Source organism: Plectropomus leopardus, chromosome 12, assembly GCF_008729295.1.
Source record: "Plectropomus leopardus isolate mb chromosome 12, YSFRI_Pleo_2.0, whole genome shotgun sequence".
NCBI classification, from domain to species: Eukaryota; Metazoa; Chordata; class Actinopteri; order Perciformes; family Serranidae; genus Plectropomus; species Plectropomus leopardus.
Window position 1 is genome coordinate 22,464,223 of NC_056474.1, and position 24,478 is coordinate 22,488,700.

Genomic DNA, 24,478 nt, shown 5'->3' on the forward strand with positions numbered 1-24,478 from the left:
AGTGTTGCATCAAACATAGATTCATTTGAAGTATGAAGAAGATTATGACTCAGGGTGAGTAAGGAAATGACTGCAGCACCGTTTTTTTCCACTTCAACATGCTATATACTATGTTTTTTTGAAGAGGAGGAGAAAATAGTGTTTAAATGTGTCTTTATTGCCAAACTGTAAGTCCATATGAATGAAACTGTCTGGTGTTGTAGCTAAAGGGTTATCAACACCTCAAATCAACTGAGAAACAGCTGAAGCAACAGGTGCACCCATTCTTCAGAGATAAACAGTCAGGTTGTTTCGGAAAAACTGCATAATTTGGCATTTCGCACGAAATCATGCTGCGTTCAGGTCACCCTGGGAAATGTAAAAATGTCACAAATTTTAATAGCACATGAGAAGAAATAGACAACTACTGCAACATACAACATATTTGGAGAAATGAATGTCGTAGGTGAGCCTATTTTATTTGTTAATTCATCTCATAACCAAAAGTAATGCCCATTTTTATAAATAATGACAGCTCCTCCAAGGACAGATTGGCTTAAAGTTTTTACAAGATTTTTAAAAAAACTTTTGAAATTGAAACCACCATGCTCGAGCTCACGTAAAATCATAAAACTATCCATCTCTTATATCTAAGTGGTAATTGGAGCATTTTGGGGTTCATTCATGTGCTCTTATTTTATTGTCCTAATTGTGATATTTTCAGCATAGGTTAGCCTACTGAGAGGTTCAAGCTGCATCACTCAATCCAATAGCAGAAAAACCTTTTCTGAAAAAAAAAAAACGATGTTAGAAAAGTAAAAATGTTTAAGGTAACAATAGTTTTAATATTTATACAACTGTGAAAAAAACTGTGTAATCTGACACTCTTAAAAAGCATGAACCAACACATGTTAAGTTTAAGACTTACTTTCTATTAATTGGGCTTTTATTGTGTTAACCAAACTTTCTGCTGAAGCCTCGGTTGAAGTTTGTTGTCTAAAGCAGATTGTGAAACCAATGATTAAAAAAAAAGTTTTATTCTGTTTTTTTCTCTCTGTTGTGTAAAAAGTACTGTGACGTCGAGTTAAACTGACTGATTAACTTTTATTGTTAACATTAGTTTAAATACACAGACCTTTTTAAATCAGCTTGTTAAGCAGCAGGATGTCTATTCTTAAGTAGGTCTCCTGAAAATTTTTTTTAAACGCCACCTGAACGCATAGGTGGGCGTGTCCACCTGGTGCGGTGGGCGGGGCCCGAACACAGACAGGTGCAGAGGCTCAAAGCTGTGTTAGAGGTGCTCCTCTGCATGCGTGACAAACCTACAGGTTTTTTGTGTGGTCGGTACACGCTTCATTTTTCATTTCTGCGCGAGCTCAAATATCAGTTCAAGTGTTTCGGTTCATCTGTTTACTTTGACTTTGTCTGCTGGGTTATTCCCACAGATGCTGCAGAGAACTTTGCACTCGAAATTAAATTAAAGCCATTTACAATTTGCGCTTAACAGTTTTTAACGAGTGGACAACAATTTTTCTTTTCTAAGCATCGTGTGTGATTTGAAGAGGAAACACCTGTTGTACCTGCCTACCTGCTGTGGATTCTTATACTACTGAGCTTCCTGTCTAACATTAATGTGCAGAGATTAACAATGAAAACTGAATAACACGAGATTAAACAGCTCAGAGAGAAAGCTTTCATTTTTGGACTAAAGATGGAGTTGACCGGTCAAAGGGCGAAGTGTCTGGCACTGCTTTTACTGGCTGGTGAGTTCTGTTACATTCATTTACATGACACCTCACTGTTTTATAAAACCTATCACTGTCTGTACCGTCGTTTTCTGGATTTCTACTGTTTTGCGTTTTGGTTGTTGTTAGTCAAGCTGTGGGGGTTTCAGAATGACTTTTCTGTGCAAAAAGTGTCAAAAGTACATGTATTTGCTTCTTATACATCATACATCACATCAAGTGACTGTAGTGAGCCATTCCTAAAACTGAGTTGCAGTTTGTGTGTAACTAAATATACGTTACCGTAAATATACGTTAACTATATTTTCCTTGTTCTACAGAGTCATTCATATTCATATAATATGTATATAATATTCTACTAATAATAAACAGAAGTGCTTTACAGGACAATGAAAAGGCGCAAAGATGGAATTAAGTAGTGACCTTATTGTGCTTCTTATTAACTTACAGTTCTTCTTCTGCTGCTATAATAGTGCATGAAAATACCGCTTTCATATTCGGCAGTGACACTAGTGACACTTTTGGCTACTTTAAAAGGGGAAATCCTATAATATCAATATATTATTTCACAGCCTATCTTTGTGCTTATATGTGTCGTCTAAATATGTCTGTTCTTATGGTTACTATCTAAATAATGTTGTCTGGGGTTACAATATATGACCAAAAGTATGTGGACACCTGATATTCGTGGCACACTGCATTCCATTCTTATTTTTGATGTGTGGTGGTGTATTAATCTCCCTTTTTCTGTAGTTAAACAGTCTCTTGTGTCTTGTTTTGTGGAGTCCCTAATTAAGTGTAAATAAATAATAATGAATGTAATTGTAATCAGTTACAGTTGCTGGGGAGAAAATGTAATTGAGTTACAGTTAATAATTGAAATATTGACAATTACAAAGTGGTTATGTCTGAACATACAGTAGATTTATTTTTAGTTAAAACTTTACATGTAGAATAAAGCAGTCCTTCTGTTGATTTTTCAATATTTTGCCCCGCAGGAATGCCTTGTTGTGACATAGCTATCTCTGGACCTTTTTAGCTTTATTGTCCAGTTTAAAACATTTGTTAGAAAGGTAATCTGAAAGTTATTAAATGTAATAAGTGAAATTTCTTTAACGGAAATAAAATACTAAAAATCTGTACATTTCAAAAGTAACCCTCCCAACACTCTGTTAAATAAACAAAGATAAATGACATACATAAATAATGAGGTCGATGTTTCTTTACAACAGCATACACTCTTTAGCCAAAAGTATCTGGACACCAATGACTACTGTTATATTAGTTTTTCATGGTCGTATCTTGGTATTTCCAGTAAGGTAAGGCAAGACAAGTTTATATATACAGCACATTTCAACAACGAGGCAATTTAAAGAGCTCTTAATAAAACATCAATACAGCGAGACATAGTACAAAACAAAACACAATAAAAGTGCATTTAAATGAAATTAAAAACTTAAAGAGCTAGAAAAGGGAAATCTAAAGTTGAAAGCATACAGTGGTATTATTAGACAGTAATGTGCCTTCAACCTTGTGGTGACAGTTTGTGCCAGGTACATTAGGAAATGGTGTGGAAAAATTTGACAAGCCTGCACAGAGCCCTGTCCTCCTTAACACCATCCAGCTCCTGTGATTGTCACTCATGAAGAGTGGAGGCTGTACAAGAAGCAGATGGTTTTAGAAAGAAATTTTCAACAATCACTCCTGGTTGTAATGTTTGGGTGTCCGCATACTTTTGGCCCAGTAGTGTATTTGTTTGTCCCTGCAGGTGTGGAGAAAGACACAGCATAACAGAATGTGGCTCAGTCACATACTTTAAGTCAACATGAATCAGAACTTATTGCCCAACCTGCCTCCTCTTGTTTTTTTGTGACTAATTCTGTCAATGCTCTTTGTTTCTGTCTTTAGCCGAGGTTAACCTCTGCTTTGCTGCTCGGGTTAAAAGAGCAAATCCACATATTAGATTATTGTTTTTCTTGATTCCTGTAACCACAAGTGTGATAAAGTTACTGTCATCCTGAGTGAACAAGAAAAGCTTGTATGGCAGCCTTGTGACTCAAGTCAGCCCCTGTTTGTCTAGAATGTGAGCGTGTGGAGTGTGTGTTTAACTCTTTCTTTCACTTCAGTGTTTATCTGTGTTGACTCTCACTTCTGTCATTATTTCTCTTTGCCTTCCTCTAACGCCACTTGTGTCTACCTCTGTCTCTTCTCTTTATTGGCATGAATGATCAAACTGTTCTTCTTCTGTTGCTCTTTTATAAAACTCTCTCTCCCTCCACAATTAGGTCACTCACACTGTAGTTCTTTGTTGGCCAAATTTAAATTTTCTGTGTGTGTGCGTGAGACCTATTTCCCCTTTTCACTGTGTCACAATTTTGTCAATGCGTCCTTGCACAGACTGTGTGGGATTTCACCTGCGTGAGTCTTCGACCCATATAGGCTGTAGTGTAATCATTAATTGAGCTCATGAATCAGTAACCACAAGGGGAAAAAAGTGTGTACACCCCACAAATCAAAGGGCAAATGTTTGGTTTTCCCTCTCTGAGTTGTAGATCCGATTCTCTCACACACCCTTTTTACTCATGTTTGTGTGTCTGTCCCACGCTTAGATGTAGACTTTTAACCAGGTGCGATAAGGTACAGTCAGTCTTAGTCATTAGTCGGCACCGATGACAGCTCTGATAGGATAACACCTTGCTGATATGAGACGGCAAAGCCAGTGTATTAAAGTTATTATTGCTCAATATTTAATATGATTGATTCACTAAAACAATAATAATAATTACAACTAAATATTAATGTAAAAAATGGAGTAACAATCAGTGCCACTGTGTAGAATTTCCCTCCTGTCCATAGACAAGAGAAAAAGTTATAAATGTTTTTTTTCTCATGGACTTCTGTCAGACATCAAATCAATTCAAAAGCAGAGCCAGTTCTTAAATACCCGAGGCAACAACCACATGAAGAATGAATAAAAACATCCTGTATGTCAATAGAAATGTCTTATCTTATAAAATATTAAATGGGTAACACACGAAAAATACTTTTTTTTATTAATAAGAGAGATGAAATAGGGGTTCTGTGATCAGACAAAAAACAGTCCAAGTGTAAGTTATTTTGATAATATTAAAAATTAATAAATCGACCATAGACAGAAATAGGGGTAGACCAATATTGTTTTTTCAGGGCTGATGCGGATACAGATTATTAGTACTTAATGAGAACTTAAAAAAAGAGAAAAGTTCAGTGAAAATGTATATAAAAAATTAATAAATGAAAATATCTCCCTAATGTTTTACAAAGTAAAAGTTCCTGCCATGCTGATATGTTCTTTGCATATATTGCAGACTGTCTTTCCTGGTGCTGGTTGAGTGTAAAACGCAAGCTTTTTCATTAATTACGTTTTATCAGCAATCACTAAACTAAAACGCCCGTACAGATAATCTGCAAAATGCCAAATATGGGCCCCGATAATCAGCCAGGCTGATAATCTGTCGACCCCTAGACAGAAACACTAAAACAATGACAGCAGACTCATTTACTGTCAGGACATTATGAAGTAAAGGATCTAAAATAAGAGTGTGGGAAAAGCTCTTAAACACCACCTAAACCACCATATAACACAAAAACTCTCTTTCTGAGCACGTCCAAACAGACACCTCACAAACAGAGAAACATTTCTGCTTTTGAGAAAAGCATAAAGACACATAAAAGCACTATTGTCCATGTCATTAGCTCTGTCGCCCCACAGCGTGAAGATCCTGTGTTCAAACCATCCCTCCACCTTCTTTGTGGAGTTTGTATTATTCTGCATGTCTGCATGCCAGCAGACGAGCAGGTTAGGTGAACTGCTGCCTGCCCATAGGTGTGAATGTGTTTATATACAAACCTGTCTGAGGTATACATCGCCTTTTTCCGAATGCATTATGGGATAACGTCAGGGCCTCCTGCCATCTTAAAAACAACATTGTGTACAAAAAATGGATCTATAAATGTTTCTTTAAAGCAAATTAGTAAATAAAATATGTAAAAAAGGAAAGGTGTTTTAGGATGTTAATATAAATTGATTGTTTTATCTAATTCTAATGTATAAAACCCAAACATAATTATATTACAAATGAAGAGGCAAATCTTCACATTTGAGAAGCTGGAACAAGCTAATGTTTGAGCTATGGTAGAGGCATGACTACGGATGACAATGAGGGTCAGTTGTTTGGTCGGTCCACCACTTTGATCCAGACTGAAAAAACTCCACATCTATTTAAGGGATTACGTTGAAAATTTTGAAGCAATATTCACGATGCCCATATGAAGAATACCAATGACTTTGATCCTCTTAAGTGTCCACAGTAGATTTTTACCAGCTGGGATGTTTGTGGTCCTGGTGGCAACTATTGTAGCCCGACGCACCACAGAACATGATTTGATTATTTTGACGGGTGTTTATATGTCCATCTGTCTGTCAGCAGATTTTTGTCAATACCATACTGTCTAATCCGTGGAAGATACAGTCATGAAACTTAACTTTGAGATAAAAATGACGACTTCATTCTTCATTCTCAACTGCATTCTCAGAGAGCCACTATAGCTACTGCTTTTTTAGTGAGTGCAAAGGGCAGTACAAAAAAATAAGTAAATAAAAAACAGGGCATTAACAGGAAATGCATAGATTGAGGCGGGGATATAGACAAAACCGAACACAACCTTAAGAAATCTTATCAATTAACTGACAAATTTTTAAGCACCTTACTCTCCACAAACCTCTTACAATCCCTCATCTTTATCTGATGAAACCCTCTCTCCTCAGTTGTGTGTGTGCAGGCTGACTTTGTGGAGCCTCCTGAGCCCGTCACCTCCATGCGCTCCTTCGCAGAGAGCCAGACCAGGCTCCCCTGTCACTACCAGGTGCAGGCAGGGGAGAAGGTGGTGCAGGTCACCTGGTACAAGGAGCTCCCAGATGGCAGCAAGGACCAGATAATCACTGCTCACTTTATGGATGGACACACAGGTAGGCTGCAGCAAAGAGTTAAAAAGGCTGTTTGCAGAGCACTTTATATGTACAGTTACAGTTTGGACATGAAATCTAATGTAAGCATTCCTTCTTATGAGCTAAGTCACTCTCTGATGCATCCTTGCACCTCCAGGATCTGTCTTTATCAAGCTTTTGTTTAAGAATTGTACCTTAGACATAACACCAACCTGAAAAGTACAGTGTTTTACTGCTGAAATACTACTGTTACATGAAAAATCAAAGCAAAAGAACTCCTTCAAATGTACTTTGAAAAAGTAATATCACACTTAAAATGTACATTTCTGAATTCAAATGCGAGATTTTGGTTCTTTATTTCACTGCAGAAGAGCTATAGTTTCAAATTCTGATAGAGACCTAAAACCTGCTGTGCTCATAATAGGGAAGTGCAATCACTGTAAAAATGACAAAATCATATGACAGTCGTTCTATGGATGATGACAAATCAATTCAGCTTCTGTTGCATTCCACTGAGCTCAAGATAAACCATCATTGATCATTTTACCGATTTTTGTACCTTATGGTGAATTATGTCCAAGGTCCAGTTTTGAGAGACTTATGATCCGAGCTCCTTTTTAACCATTCAAGCGGTTTCCTTCAACATAAAGTTAGGCCATATTCTAAGAAATTACCCAATCAGGATGTTGTTAGACCATAAAATGAGACTGGTACATCTGCAGCCATATTCCATTTGTAGCATACACGACACGCTCCCCTCAAAAAATGCCCCCACCACTAATACAAAACAAACCCACCAGTTTGATGGTTATCTGAGCCCTGCTGCAGCGTGACACTGTAGTTAACAAATATAAGGCCAAATGTAGCAATAATCTACTTTATAATCCATGATACATGAAAACATAATTCACCTCATAAGTAGCGACATGTAGCCTTCCTACTATCCTTACCCTAGCTTTAACCACCCCTCTTTTGATTTAATACTAAAATCTATCCAGCTAACTGCTATATTAGAAATTTTGTTGGGACTTCTGGGCCAAGGAGAGAGGGCTGATCACACGCTGACATGTAAATATAGTGGGTGAGTCATGTAGCTAGAGGACAGGTCATGTAGCTGCTACAGCTGCAGTTATACACACTCACATTCAATGACCTACTAGTTCCTTAGGTTTCACTTTTACTTTCTTGTGTTTAGGCGCCAAAAAAAAGCCTGGTTAGGTTTAGAAAAAGACCACGGTCTGATGTAAATATTGATCTTGCATGGGACTTGACCTTTGGTCTCATGGTTGAAAGTCCTGTGTCCCTTTCTGGCAGAAATTTTGACATTAACCTAACAGTAGGTGTGGAAGGCCCTTACTAACCCATATATATGATGCTTATCATCACTGATAGCAGTCAGTAATAGCATTACAACAGCCTATAATAAATCCTCTCGTCTGAGCATTATGATCGACAGGCTGAGCTTGACATGCAATGATTGATAACTGATAACCATCACACCTTTTTTGTGATCATCGTTACTGGATCGAAGCTCTGTGATGAGAGATTAACAAATCTGGCAACAGTGCACAACAGTGTAATTTGAAATGAGATCATACCAGGAGACTGCTCAGTTTACACCTGGATTATTTGTCTGGAGGGTGGGGTTGTGATGTCATTAGATAAATGTTGTTCAAATGCTGTTTTATTTTGCCAAAACCTAATAATCTATTTTCCTTTGTTAAAGTAAATGCCTCCGTAAAGTAGCCAATTTCTCATTGGGAAGATTTTGTTTCCATATGTATTTTTTGTGTGTGTTTGAGCTTTGTAAACGATCATATATTCATATTATCTGTCCTGACCTGAAGTCTTTGTTTTGGCTTTAAGAGTTTGGGCGCTACTCTGGCAGGGTGAGGTTCGAGAGTGGGAACCCCACGAGGAACTCGGCTCTGCTCATCCCCAGCACAGAGGAGTCGGACGAGGGCAGCTACACCTGCCACATCTCCACCTTCCCCAACGGGAACTTTGAGAGGCACATCACACTCACAGTTTGGAGTAAGAGTCATCCCTGTCCCCTCTCTCTTTTTCTTCTCTTCTCCCATACCTTCCTAATCCTATCAGAGCTGCTGTAATGATGTTTAAACTGTAATCATCTTCATAGAAGAAAAGGGGAAATTCAGCAGGTCTGCAGACGTGGCCACAGACACTGACTGCATATTTAAGGTTTCAGTGGGTGAAAAGCAAAAAGTGAATATTGGTTTTATGTTTTATTAGTTTATCGTTCAGCATTTTTTCATATACCTGCTTAATACTGAGTGGACAATACAGAAAAGGTCAAATGTAATACTGTGCCCCAAACTTGCTTTTAACAAAAATAGATGGTTTTCTTTGGTGAATAAGGTACATTGGTGATCTGCTAAAACATTGGCAATGTGCAGATGGTGTTTGTTATTAAAGATGCACGGTTTGATTTAATTTGTGATGATTTTCCTAGTCAAATAAATGTTTTACATAGGCCCATATTTGTCTGTGTTCAAACTGCAGGCAATTGGCACTAAATTGTTCTTTTTTTTTTCTTTTGCTCATATGTGAGTCAGATCTGTTTTTGTTTGTTTGTTTGTTTGTTTGTTTGTTTTTCATAACAGGGTGAACAGCACAAATCACATCTTTTTAATTCAAATTGGGGTCACTTTCATATGAATACAAACATGTTTATAGCCTGAATTGGAATCAGAATCCGGTTTTATTGTCAAATACATTTGTATATACAAGGAATCTGACTTGGTGTTTTGGTGCAAAACATTTAACAAAAGGAAGAATAAAAATATTGAATTTAAATAGTGTAAGACATAAAAATGTAGACGCAATTTAAAAATATAACATGAAAAAATCACAGAATATAAAGAACACAAAATGTATGTACAATAGCCAATTTACTCCTTCATGACAACTGTACAGGAGGATAATTTTTTATATAACATAATTAACGGCAGGGTCACTTAGAGTCTTGATCATCCACAGCTCTTCCCTCTCATTCAAATTCATTTACTTCTGGTTCCAATGGGTGACATCATGGTAGCTATGTCCATTATTTTATACAGTCTATGACCGTGACAATTCACACTGGAATCTGCTATTGGCCACATTTAAAAAAAAAAATGAGAACAACCAAACAAAAAAATCTGATAGGAGCAATAAATCCGAATTAAACGCATGCAGTGCAGGGCTTTATGCCTTCTATCCTTGGATTCCTTTAGATTCACATAGAGTAAATGCAATAGATGTTGGTTAGACAGAGTGGACAAAATTAACAACCGTAAAATCGCAGTAAGGATAAACAGAATTAATATACAATACACAATATTAGGTCAATTAAGTGCAAGTAAAGAGAATATTTTGGATCTCCTTCTTTTATCACTAGCTAAGATAAATACATTGTATCATGATTTCAGTGGCACCACCATTGGATCCCTTTTCAAGTAAAACCTGCAGCGCTGCTATCAGTTCGGTCCTAAATGACTTTTTCATGTTGCTGCCAGTCATCATCATAAACATTGACAGCTCAGTCGTGAGCTTGTCCCAACACGCCACAGATCACACGAACCAACAGAAATACACACACTAGTAACTGACAACCTCCAGCGCTGAATTCTCACGACTCCTCAAACCAAAAAACATTTATTAACTATTAAATATTAAATCCATGAGCTACATATAAATTCTCCATGTGCATTATAATCTCTTTCATTAGAACTATCTGCTGCATTTTTCCATTACGTTATGGATCTAAAAGTCTGTTTTTTGTTTTTTTTTCTTTTGGTCAACTCATTGATTTCTAAGGGATTGCTTCAGGGTTTATTCGGTTGGCTTTATTTGGCCATATGTCACTGTCATCTCTTTTCACTTGGGATTTTTTTTTTTTGTAGTGTGCAGGATAGTTTCCCTGGAGATCTCTTCCCAGATATCACCTGTCAGTGAAATACAGATGGGTGGTACTGTGATGTCATGTATTTTGGGGTTTGTGTTTATAAAGTTTGAGTCTTACAGGTGGTGCCCTTTGCTTTGTCTGTTAATCCATAATGGCTATCTCCGCTAATGCTAACTACCGGTTTTGTCTTCTGCGTTAATAATCCAAATACCAATAGAGAGACTTTGCAGGTGTTTACAACAGCAAAGACCTCAATGAGCCGGGTGTGAATCACTATCGTGTCAAACCAGTTGGTGACAAAGAATAACAAAACACAAATGTATATATATGTGAAAATATCACAGGTGACATTTGACACATGGTTTTGAAAGACTGTTTTTTTTCTGCACAATCATGACTTGGTTAGGTTTTTAGTTAATATCCTGTATCTGAAAATTGAGGTTCTCCGCATGATTCATGTTTTTAGTTTCACTGTTGCTCTCTATCATCTGTTGTGGATTCCTCAGTCAGATCCTGGTGGTACCTTGTTTTTTTTTTATTGTGGGCTTCTCGTGTTCCTGTATGTATTTAGGGCCCTTTTCATAACAATATTCTTATCTGAATCTTTTAGCAATAAGATCTTAAAGAGCTTATTGCACAGACTTGTTTCTTAGATACAATGACACAAACATTTAGTGACGTCCAGGTTTAATGGATCTAATTACAGACACTTAAGGTAATTTTAGGTAAGGACAAATTAGCCTTGAGCAAGCTTTAGGAAGTATTAATTAAATCTTAATGCAGTAATTGCAGGGGATGGGAATTACACAAGTGGAGCTCATCTTTGTTAATGATAATACTATTTTTATTGTGTTTTTTTAGCTTTAGAACACAGAAATCACACTTTTATAAAAGCTAGATAATACAAAATCTGAAAAAAAAACCCTAGGACCTATAATAAGTATAATTGTACAGCATAAAGCATAAATAAATAATTAAACAGATATCCATGTTCAACTATCTTCAGTTTGTGGAGGAATAAAGGAAAAACAAAAGGTTAGTAAGCACATTATTTTACTCATAACGGTTAAAAAAAATCTGTAGTTTTTATTATTTTTTTTTAAAAAAGTCATTATAGTCAGATAATTATTTTATCCAAACAACTAAATAAAGAACAATTCGAAGGATTTTATACCTCTAGAAAATGAATGACATGGTATGTATACAAATCTCTGCTTTGAATATTTTTTTTGCTTGATGTGCTAAAAAATGTAATTATCTCATTAAAAATTCTTAAAGTTACGTCTAATCATTTACCTTGAAAATTCAAAATCTATGAATATGAAAATATTCTCTTCAAAAGTTAAAGTGATAACTACAAAGTTTCTTTGCTTTAATGTGAAGTCTATTGTCAGTGTATGTGCACAGGTTGTATTTTGGAACATGACTGACTGCCAAACTATTTGTGATATCGCAAAATCCTATCGCAAAAATGTTCTCGTTTTGGTCTCAGATTTAAGATGAATGCAGAGAAATGTTTCAACTTCAGAACATTGATGTGAAAAAATCCTTCAAGTGTCAAACTAAAATATTAATCTCAGTGAAGCTCAAACATCCAAGTGAAGTAACAACAAGCAAAACACATTCTTGTGTGTATAATGCCTCTAAATTGTTCCTTTTCCTCCTCTTTTCTTAGTATTACCCATCTTCTCCCTGGATCCTGTAATCCTGGTGGAGGGCCAGTCATTTCGTTTGGCTGCCTCCTGTCGAGCCGTGGGCCGCCCACCTCCCCGTCTGTCCTGGGACACTGACCTGCCAGGCCAGTCCAACAACCGCACCAACGAGGGTGGGTCTGTGTCCAGCTACTACTCCCTGCACCCCCTGCGCAGCATGAATGGGAAGAAGCTGGATTGTCTGGTGTGGCATCCCGGCCTGGAGCAGCCGCGCAGGATCCCAAACAACCTGGAGGTTCATTGTGAGTACAGCTGGGAATGATGCTGTATTTTAAGGCCAAAGGAGACCATTAATGCAACAGAAGCTAGCAGATTTACTTGCAGTAATATTTTTATATTTTCTTTAAAATAGAGCTTGTCTCAATGCAGAAATAATCTTACAGGTTGAGTTAAACATCAGTGGAAGGAACTGTATACAGTATGTACTCATGTCATCCTGCAATGTGTTGTAGTTAGTATACACAAATAAATACACAAAATACTCAAAATCTGCTGAGAATGTCTGGAGGCTGTATTAATTTTGGCTCAGCATTTGACTCACAGTAGGAAAGATTCCATTGCAAAAACAAGTGTAACTAATAATAACATTTATGATCAGTTGTTTCGTTTAGGTGTGTCAGGAAGTGAATCACACCAGAGCTGTGGAATGCAGCCGTTGATTAATTATTATTAGCAACAGGTGTGCTTTTCCTGGATAGCAACATGTCCTAATTGTTAAAGGCCTTTTCCACTTAGAACATAGAAAAATGTAAATAACAATGAGGTTGTTGATCTTGACGTCAGGACTCGATTAGGTTAGTGGTGTGCAGGCTCATCAGCCTGAGCTAACCTAACCTTTGACTTAAATGGTAAACTAAGATATCTATGTAATCTAATGACACTTACTGTATGTGTCCACATAATCAGTCATTTCCAAACTTCTTAGTTATTGTCCATAGAGTGCCAGAAAAATTAGTCCTAAAACCCAAACTTTCAGCACCTCTGGTTCCATTATATTGGAGTCAATTAGTTTTTTGAATGGGTTTTTGGTAAGAGGCCTGAAATAAAGTCTGTGGTTAACACGAGATGAAGCAACCTTAACGCTTTGTTCCACGACATAAACTTCATCAGTAAATACCCCACTCAGGAACGTTAAAGCTTTTATGTGTCTAAAAAAAAAGAAGCGCTACAAGTGGCTAAATGAGACTGCAAAACATCATAATGCCAAGCCATGCTGAACACGGCGTGTGGTGGCAATTTTAAGTCATGCGAACGCAATGTAGTTTTTTTTTATAGGTTTACATTAGCTTTTTGCCTCTGGCAATTGCTTTCAGGCTTAAAGAATCATAGTGGTGTTAATTTGCGAAAATTATGTTGCTGAACAAAATGTGTAGGTATCATAAATGTTTGTTTACCACAGAGCTTATTCTGCAATGATCTAAAATCCAATAGAATAATCCCGTAGGCTTTCTGACGAGGGAACCAGGCTGACGCTACAGAAAAACGTCATTCCTGGGGCACTCTATTTAAGCAGCTGTGCAATGCATTTTGGTAGCTCAACATTGCTTTTGTAGAGCTAGGGCGTCTGCTACTCATTTGAATAAAGCTGAATCTAGGCTACTTTTATGCAAATCAGGGGCGTCTGGCATAACCCAGCGACACTGGAAGCAACTAATCACGAGGATAGATTCAACACTGTCATGACGTGTTTTCCTCAAATGTTATAAGAAACACATTTTGGTGAGCTCTGTTTTTTATTTATTTATTTATTTTTATTCAAGCGAAAGCTTCCGAATGAGCCGCCATGTTGGTGCAGTTTCAAATTGGAGGCAGACATTCGTGCAAGTGGCGTGACCCCTCAGTCCAAAAACCCCTCAGTCCACACTTGCAGTCACAATTGCAGTGTTCCCAAGCCATACTGCATTGTGATTTTATACAGGATTAAATGATATAATAATCTCATCAGTCAAACCGGGCCTTCTTTAAAATGTATCAGCCGTTTAATATGAAAGTATATGTATTCCATATGTGTATGTATATATCATATTACTTTACTTTTATTTTCATAATTGTTTGAAATTGTTTGAGCTGAACATTTAGATGTATTTTTTGTTTCATTAGATCTTACAGGAGTAGTTTTACAAACATCCACAATTTATTTAGGTTTTTGCATCCGTGAGCACCCACAAGTATGTAATAAACAGTATATATTCAGGACACAGTAAGACACATTTCTTTAGCTCCTTCTGCTGATTGCTAGTTTATCCAATGACATTTTTTCCCTCCAGCTGCCCTGATAGAAATGTTTGTGTAGCTTAACTGTCCTATTGAAGAAATAAATGGGTGGCAGTGGATTAAACATTAGACAATATTGGCAGGTTGCTGGGAAGGTTCACTCTAGTGAGTAATGCTTCATCTTCCACTATTACTGTCGCTGCAGTCAGAGAGAAGCCTCCTAAACTTCAGTTCCCTCAGTGGTCAACAGTTGCTCTTTGTCCGGTGCAGGGTCGTAATCACCCATCTAACATTTGGGGGAGGGGGGGGCATTGTCAATCTACACCCTCTATGACCCAAACCTCGAGGGGAATCTGGGAAGAAATGTTTTGGAAACTTCACAGCTAAACAGCAGCATTTTGAAACTAAAATCTTAGATCAGGAGTTTGCATATCTGAGACATTTTTGTGACATAAAAACACAACAGTCAACAGCAGTATAGCCTTTTTAACATTGATATTACATCCTAGTTTTCCACTTTTTGATACATTTGAAATCACACACAGAGCTGCAGCATGCTGTGTTACTAAAGGTGGAAGTAGTAATAATGTCAAATTTTATTATGTGTATAAATTATTATGATTACATTAGGCAATGATTATTTCTGACAGCAGTGCATGGTTGCCTGAGTTAACATGACAACTTTTGTCTTGATATTTTTATATTATTACATTATTTTTTCTTTCTATCTATCTGTCTATCTGTCTGTCTATCTGTCCATCTATCCATATGCAAACATACATTCTAAAAAATAATTATGCAGCAAATCAACTTTTAATTTTCCCGCCAGCTACTTGAATCAATCTGCCAGCCAATCCCATGCAGGAGAAAAAGATCTGTCTGGTCATGCAGACCAGCAGACAGAGATTAGATAATGACTGGGGTTGTCAAATTCAGAGCGAATGTCTCTGCTGTCATCAGCATTATGCAACAACACTAAACTCAGAAATTACATGGAATAGCAATTTCGTCACATGAATGACTTTACCAGAACAAACTCCTTATTTGTATAAATTTAATCTACTGACTGTTACTGTTAAAATGGTATTACATTTGGTGCATAACAACTTGAAATGCAAAGTTTAGGACTTGACTTGGGACTTCATAGCCAGGTATTGGGAACTCTTTGTGACATACTAAAAAACAATGACTTTGTCTAACCTCTGCAGATTTTATCAGTGTATTAATGTTGAGTAGGCCATAACCAATTGTGTTGGTTCTATTTGTCTTTAGACAAATAAAGACAAACCATGAAGCATACAACTGAATAGGTTTTTGTCTGTATTTCTTTGTCAGATCCCCCAGATGCCAACATCAATGCTGGTACAGGAAACTGGTATGTTGGTTTGGAGAAAGCTGAGCTGGTCTGCAGCAGTGGAGGAAACCCCAAACCTGAGAACATCACCTGGTCAAGGTACCAACACCAGTCTGTCTGCTGCTCATACATTTTTACAGTTTATCTCTGACTGGCTGCCTGCAAGAATCTGACAAATACATGTTGATTCACCCCACTGTGATGCTATCTGCACTGCTAAATGGCTCTTTACATGGCACTGGAATGTGACTCAAAACATACATAAGCCTCAAATGTGCATGTACATGGACTACACACCCGCGAACAACAAAGAAGTGTGCTTGAATCTAAAGGAGGACACCTTCCTCTCTCTGGCTCAATTCATTGCCAAATAAAAGCTATGGTGTCGTGTTGCACAATTCGCAGTTAGAAAAGGGGTGAGGGAGATATTTTCACACGAGGGAGGGAGAGCGCGACGCAAGGAAGAGCTGGAGACACATGCTAAGCACTTAATCATAGTGCCATGCTTTAAATATCACTCTAATGCTTGGTAAAACACAGGGTCTGTACTTAAATTAGAGACACTGTACCAGCCATTACAGCTATGACTGAGCACACAATGATCAAATGTTGTGTGCTGAGTGAAAAATATTTCAGCCATGAGGCAATCTTGAAATATTAAGATTATTGTGGATTAAATGCTTTCAACTCTGCAGACCATTTGGCGTTTTCATCAGTACAAACTCATCCTGTGTGGACAAGCAGTGTTCAAACCCAGAGATGCTTGTTTTCAGTTTTTGTTAAATAAATACTTTGGGGAATGTAGTTATTTACTTTATTGTGAAGAATTAGATGAGGAGGTTGATACCACTCTCATGGCTGTAAGATAAATATAGGGTTTCCCACGCATTCATTTGTGGCGACCTGCCTCGCTTAAAACATTTGCCACCACAAATAAATTTCCTACTTTTGGCACTGGACTGTTCATATGGAGTATATATATCATTGAATTATTCACTGCACCACATTCTCGGAGCGCAGAGTGCACTCGGGTCACATATGGAGCAGTAGAATGTCAGTTGAAACGTAACGGTTCATTCTGCCAGGTCCAAAGGTTTGCGTTCACTTGCGGTAGCTGCTCCTCTCATCCATTGATCTAATCTGATCAGCTGTGAATTGATCAACAGATCAATGAACCTCCCCGCCAGTCACAAGCTGCTGCTGAGGAAAAAAAAAAAAACTCATGAAGAGCTCTGCCTGCGCTACACTCACAGACCCGCAAAATCCTCCAAATTTAGAGAGGGGACACAGATTTAAAGGAAAAACAAAAAACAAAAACAAAAGTTTGCTTCCCCCCACACCCCCTTACCCATCATCAGCTACTGCCACAAATACACTCTAATTCTGTGGTAATCAGTGAAACATGAAGATACAACTAATAAATAAAATGTGAATACTGGCGTATTGTGATATTTCACTCTCAAAGATTCAATCAACAAAGTTTATAATTCAACAAAACAGATAAGAATATTTTGTGGCTGCTAAAGGTGGCGCACTCACTTTATCTGTATCAATTTCAACCATCTCCTCTGTGTCAGATGCAATCTCCACCTGAGACTCTTTTATAAAGGGCTGGTTAGAGAAGCTAGGTGGGGTTTTGAAAAAAGAAATCTGAGCCGGCTCCAGTTTGGGGGGTAAAGCAGCAGTTAATAGCTGCTGCGGCACAGTGAAACCCAGGGCAACATGACCCCTCTCAGTGGACCCGATCAGAAACTGGCTCTCCATTATGTGGCCTGTGATGTCTTCAGCTGCACTGTGTGGGACTTGCCGGACTTGCTTAAATCCCCCAAACCTAGTGTTTATTTGGTCTATTCAGATCAATGGGCGCCACTTGTAAGCCCAGCAGGTTTTGATTCAGGTGCGAGCGAATTGGTGGTTACACTCTGCGGTGAACCTGATCCTGTGTAGTGTTTATTTTAGCTGAAACACTTCCTTGATGCAAGCCAGTTGCTGCATTTCATGCTGCTGTTTCATTTCACATTAAATACCTGTGTGTGATACTTCTACAGAAGTAGTTTGAACTGGAATACAGGTTTGCACTTCAATCACTTTCGTCACCAAAGTGAGTCATGGCTATTGTTTCAAGCAGTGAGTCACAGGTTTCCGTATGGTTACCTCTATGAAACATCGCTGACATTTTTTGCTCTGATTGTCCACAGGAGAGGAGGAGCTTTGCCAGATGGGACGTCTGTGGTTGGAGGAAAACTTGTTTTTGGGCGGGCCCTCCGCATGAATGACAGTGGGGTCTATGAGTGCGTGGTCACAAACAGCGTTGGAGTGGGAAAAATAGATTACACGATGACAGTAGCAGGTAAATTCATTTCATCCTTGTTAGCTGTCCTGCTAGTATAGCTTATGTTGTATGTTGGTATTGAAGATGGAGGAAATGAGAGGACGGATACTTGGAATCATGAAACAGCTTAAGTTTTAAACAAAAACAAAATACTGAGTAAATTCTCCTTTTGATTTGGAGTAATTGTGCAAATTTGCTGCCCCCTTGTGATGGATAGAAGGCATGAACAGATGCTGTTTAAATCAATCAGGATCAAATTTGATCTGAAACATGCCACAATTGTTGCTGTGAGAAAGTGTTTGTGTGAGACGCATTCATCAAATGGCTTCCTGTCCTCATCTTTCTTTCAGGGACATCAAAACACGAGCTTGTGAAGGACAACCTGTTTCTGATAATTATCGGTGCCTCAGCCGGAGCCTTGGTCCTGGTCCTGGTCCTGGTCGTCCTGCTGGTCAACCGCTACCATCGACGGAAAAACAAAAAGCTTGCGAGGGAGCTCAGCGAAAAAACGTAAGCTGACTCACATTTTCTTGAAAAAGCCATGTAGAGAGAAAGCTCAAAAGACTTATTTATTTATTACGCAGACTATGACAACAGCTGGAATTTTTTTGGTGTAAACTGCAGTTTTTAGGGATACTTCTCAGGAGCCTTGACCATTTGTATACTTGGAGGGATTCTAAATGAACCTACTGGGCACTGGCCTGGGGGCCCCAGACCTTTAGATGTAAAATGTCACTCGAATTAACAGCTACCAACCATGTAGAAAGTCAAAATGACCACAAAGAGATGCAAAGGAACTGCAACTAGACACAAAATATTATGAAAACAGGCTTAACAACCACAAAGAGACACAAGACTGCAAAGCAACACAAAACAATCACAAGGAGATACAAATTACTATAAAGTGAAACAGAATTACTGCAAAATGACACAAAATTACCCAAAAAGACCCAGACTAGAACAAAAACACATAGATAAGTCCAAGGAAATACAAAATGATGACAAAGAGATGCAAAACCCCCACAAAGTCTGGGTGGTGGTGGGGCCCTTTGCATATCTGTATCCGGGGTCCGTTGTTTTATAATCGCACCATGTTTCTACAGCACCCCTGTTTGATATTGAATTTGTGAGGAAAACTTTCTCTCTCTCTCATGCCTCCACAGTGAATGAAGAATCCAAAAAAATATTCTCCAACAGCAAAACTATATGAAAAAAATCTGTTTACAAACTCTCACACACCTCGAGCAGTATACTCCAAGTGTCATTGATCCAGTCGTATGCTCAGTACTCAGTACTACCCAAAAATCATAACATTATAGAGAAAATGCACTGATTTTGGAAATACAACAAGATAAATTAGACTTGGATTATACTGGACTTGTTTTGATATAGTTTAACTGTTGTTAAAAGTGGACCCCCATAACTTCAGTTCATGAGGCATGTTTGCCTTTTTTGGATTCTCCTTTCACCATGGAGGCATGCGAGAAAAGCAAAGTTTTCTTCCAGAATTAAAGGTAACGAGCTGATTAATTGATACACAAATGTTAATTTTTCGGGTGAAGTATTCCTTTAAATTGGTCTGTTTTCTGAATGTGCTGTCTTTTTTTGCCCAGGGAGGAAATTCAAAGCTTCTCCAGACAAGCCTCCATCAGGAGACTAAACTCTGTCAGCACAGACCCCAGAGTGCCGGTACAGACACACACAAATACACACTCTTGGCTGAGAACAATAACCTGCAGAGTTCAGAGAAACCAGGTCGACACACCCGGCCCGCCTAAGCGTAGCTGGGTGGAGCGGCAGGGAACGCAGCAGCCATGTCTGCTGTGTAGGCCAATGATTACAGGCTGCTGCTGCTTAAACAAATAACATGCAGTGCTTATTATTAATATCTCATTCTGAGTGATTCATTTTATTTATCTTCTGCATTCATTCATGCTTACCAACTTTCTCTGTTTTCTTTTTTTTTTTTATATTAGGCAGAAGATTACGCTCTGCTCAGAGTTGACAGCCGACTGAAAAGTAGCCAGTCTTTGGTGAGTTTGTCAGAATGCTGATTCTAGCTTCTGAAATGTAAATATATGGTGTTTCCTCTAATATCTAAAAATCTTTTGGTTTCGGAATTTTGATAAAACAAAAGCAGCAATATGAAGATGTCACGTTAGGGTCTGGAAAACTGTGAAATGCATTTTTCTAAAAAATATATTTTAGAGACTATATAATTAATTGATTGATAAGAAAAATATTCAAAGTAATAATTAATCATGATATACTAATACTACAACTACTACTACTATGATAATAAAAAAATGGTCATAATTTTACCATCCCGACAGCAAGGAACATCTGAGGTAAATCCTTAATATTCCTATTTTAAATAATAACAGTCAAATTCAACCCAAAAATTTAACTTTTTTTTTTTTAGTTTAGTTTATTTTTTAGTTTAGTTTATTTGATATGGACATAACATCAGCAATAGCCATAGCAATGTACATTTATGCACACGATCCAGATGCTCTGTGTTTATTATTTGTAGCAAAACACTCATTTGCAACACATGTCCACAAGAGGCTTAAAAAAAGATTGAATATGTATAAAAAAAATTAAAAAAAAAAAGACAAACCCATACACAGAAAAAATTAAAACATCAGTAAAACAATACACACAATACATCCACAAATAAACACATAAAATAAATCTCCAGTCCATACACAGAAATACATCCACACAAAGTAGTGTGGTATTAAATGTGAGAACAATGTTGTTTCTCTTTTAGCCATGATTTAATACTTAAACAATAAAGTTGGGTTGCATTTTCAATGCACTTGGTAGACAGTTCCATACATTAGTTGTTAACATTAAATCCATCCCTAACTAATTTAAAAATCAATAAATCTGAGTAATTTTTAAGAGAAAAAAAAGGTAAATTCTGTGATCCCAGCTTCTTAAAAATGATTTTTTTTTTCTGGTGTATTTACTCCATTATGACAATAAACTGAGTATCTTTGGGTTGTGGACAAAACAAGACATCTAAGAACATTTTCTTGGGAACTGGGAAACACTTATAGACTTTTAAAAAAACAAAAACAAAAAACATTTTCTGAACCAAACAACTAATTGAGTAAAGGGGAAAATAAGTGACAATGAAAATATATTTGTTTGTTTCAGCCCTAATTATAACACACAGTAACTCAGTGCTACAGTATATTACATGGTATAATTTAAAAGCCACTGATGAAGCCAACAAGATTTTAACCAAACAGTTGTTATCAGTGTTAAAAACATCTGGGTCCCCTCCCTACCTGTAGGAGCGACCCAGCTACAGAGGCAGCCAGTCCACTCTGGGTGGGAAGTGGGGGCCTCCAGGAGGGGTGGAGGTGGACGAACTGGGACGTCCAGTTGTCTGGCACGATGGCAGAGAGAGCCTGAGAGGAGCCGAGATGGACGGAGAGAAGGAGGAGCGCAGGAGGAGGGTGGAGTCATACCTGAAGAGCAGCAACATGTCACTGGTATGTGTCAGCATCCAAGAGATTAGGCAAAAATGCAATTGGTTTCGTTTGTAATGTGTTGTATAGTATCGTGTTTTTTTAATTTACTCTGCATCATCACTATCAGAAACTGTGGAGAGTTAGAACAAAGAACAAAGGATTACAAACAGAAACTGGAAACACGCATGACCAAAGTACAGACAACCCCTTTGCTCTATCAGCTTCTGTAATTTGTTTTACTATAGACAAATATTTTGCTGGGCAGCTCTGACCCTCTCAAATTATCCCATTTTCTTTAGTTTATGTACAAAATAATATAAAGTGTACACAGAGGAAGGTCAAATTCAGTCTCCAGTGAATGCATTATTACCTGATATGGTCCTGATTGGCTGCCTTAAACACTCAATGAGGACAGGTTTTACAGGAAATGTTTTGCTCTGCAGTGCTGCATTGAACACTGCCAAGATGTGGAAACGTTTTTATGTCTGCTCTGTTTTTTAAGCACCACTAGTGATCAGTCGTGTCCTTTTTGAGTAATTCCCAATATAATAAAGGGACGTCAAAAATACACATTTTTCCTGTTACCTGTAGTGCTTTTTATCAATGTAGATTTTTTTTGTTGTGAGTTGCAGGGTGATGGAGATATTGGCTGCAGAGATGTCTGCCCTCTCACCAATAAAATAGAACTAGATGGCACTCAGCTTATAGTGCTCAAAGCACCAAAGAAATACATTTAAGTATGTCTTTCCAGAAATCATGACCCGGTTACTCAAGATAATCCACAGACCTTGTTGTGAGCAGTTTAATGTAGGAACTATTTTCTTTTTACCCAGCTACACTAACTAACTGTATCACCATGCAGCAGAAAGAAGGGTGCATGTAATGCTAACTAATGTTTCATCTTGCTGTGTGTATTGTAAGTATTTCGTATTTTGGGGTGAACTGTTTTCTTTCAGCGATTGCTGCTTGGAACAATATTATGTTTTTATACATGTCTCCTTCAATCTTTAGCCTGTATACGTTCAATTTCCCTTTTTAACAAACACAAGCAGCCGGACAGCATCTCATAGACTGTTGAAAGTGTAATTGAAAGTTGGGAAATGTCTTGTTCAATCAAGACATTTTTATCTTGAACATCCCCTTATACTGATTTTAAACCCTCCCTGACAGTTTTCTGTCCAAATAAGTGCTTTTAGATCTTGCCCCAATTTGATTGATTAAAAAAAAAGAGTTGTAAAATATATCAACACACAGCAGTAATATTAGCTGTTTTTCTACCAGAAAAACAGTAATATGTGTTTATGCCGTTCATACCAGGACTCAGGTCTGCCCTCTTCCCTGGTTCCCCTGAAGGCCCAGCAGGACGAGGGCGTCGGGCCCAGAGAACCAGACCTGGGCAACGTCAGAGAGGGAGACTCCCGACATGGAGAGGACTGGGTTCCAGCACCGTTGGTAGCGGAGGGACATGAGGACGAGGAGGACAGCAGCTCCTACCAGCTCTCGGAGGCGCTCACCAATCACTTCTACTACAGTAATGGGGTCCTCAGGCCCAGGCCACACTCCAATGCTATTCTGCTGCAGCCCAAAGGACCAAATCATTTAGACCACGGACTTTCATCCAAAATATGAGAGGGGAGGAAGTCCGTCTGCTTTGAAAATGACCTTATTCTTTTTTAATGGGGTGCATATTTTGTACATAGTGACTTCTGTGGGTTATTAGCCCCCAAAATAATCCAAACCTTTAAAAAAATATTTTTGCATCTAGCTTGTGAATTTTTTGATTTTATCAAACTTTATCCCAACCCTGTGATAACTGTGAAATTTTTAAATATTTTTTGGGGGGAATTTTATGCCTTTTATTAGCCAGCTGACAATGAGGTGAATAAGGTAAAAGGTCCCCCAGCCAGACACGAACCAGGGACATTTTGGGTCGTGACCATTAGGGTGCCCCTTCATTGTGAAGTTTTGACCCCAGTTATTTCGCTGATAGGTCTCCCATTGAACGTGCAAGGAATATTGGTTCCGGTTACCGATGTTTACGATATTATCTGCAGTGCCCGAATATTACATCCACTGCTTTGGCCCCATGAACTCTGAGCCTCGTTTACATCAAAAACACTTAGGGCAAAGACACAATTTATAAGCTCCAAATGCTCAGCCAAGGCAAGACTAAACTGGACTTTGTTTTCATCTTGGAGGTACCAGTGGAAAAGACAGCGTGTGTATTTGTGTATGTATGTATATTAATATATACATACATATATATATATATATATATATATATATATATATATGGAGATCTTGTGTGTTTATGATCGTGCTATTAACAGCCACCTGCAACTACAAAAAGGTCAAAAAGGCTGTGCACAACGAAAGTTAATGGGTGTTCATGGCAGCAAACTGGTTTCCATGACCAGGTTTAAGCCATACCAGTGCACAGCAGTGAAGAGATGCTAGAGCATGCAGAAGATGAAATGTAAAGCAACGTTCTGTACTGATGAACAATCAGATGTGTGTATATATTGTCATGTAAATTGTTTTATATTGAGTGCTTTTCTATAAAAGTGAAAGACTTTAAACATGACATTTAAATGTTGAAATGTTTATTCATAAAAGTACAGCATATAAGTCATTGTTAAAACCTGGTACTGTTAAGTTAGTTTCACCTCATACATGAGGATAAAGGGCGACACTGATCACAGCTACTGCAGCATTTGGGTTAGACTTGTGTTAGATTTACTAGCTTATCCCTGTCCTGACTCC

General features: G+C 37.9%; 1 protein-coding gene across 2 annotated transcripts; it reads left to right on the forward strand.

Moving 5' to 3' along the window:
- Positions 1-1,289: 1,289 nt before the first annotated feature.
- nectin4b (nectin cell adhesion molecule 4b) lies at positions 1,290-24,299 on the forward strand. 2 transcript variants are annotated; one of them, XM_042498436.1, is made up of 11 exons: positions 1,290-1,742; positions 6,532-6,732; positions 8,578-8,745; positions 12,294-12,572; positions 15,880-15,997; positions 18,097-18,248; positions 18,581-18,740; positions 19,844-19,919; positions 20,207-20,263; positions 21,536-21,736; positions 23,033-24,299. In XM_042498436.1, exons 1-11 carry the CDS (start codon positions 1,691-1,693, stop codon positions 23,342-23,344), a joined length of 1,776 nt encoding a protein of 591 aa, XP_042354370.1. In that variant the 5' UTR covers positions 1,290-1,690; the 3' UTR covers positions 23,345-24,299. The 2 variants fall into 2 exon arrangements, with proteins under 2 accessions (XP_042354370.1, XP_042354371.1); XM_042498437.1 differs by having other exon boundaries at positions 23,069-24,299.
- Positions 24,300-24,478: the final 179 nt, after the last annotated feature.

What these genes read in the sequence shown, in the direction of transcription:
- nectin4b (XM_042498436.1), top strand. Translation starts at nt 1,691, where the DNA reads ATGGAGTTGACCGGTCAAAGGGCGAAGTGTCTGGCACTGCTTTTACTG. An exon ending in TTACACGATGACAGTAGCAG is followed by an intron (nt 18,249 to 18,580) that starts GTAAATTCATTT and finishes TCTTTCTTTCAG; the next exon opens with GGACATCAAAACACGAGCTT. An exon ending in AGAGCAGCAACATGTCACTG is followed by an intron (nt 21,737 to 23,032) that starts GTATGTGTCAGC and finishes CGTTCATACCAG; the next exon opens with GACTCAGGTCTGCCCTCTTC.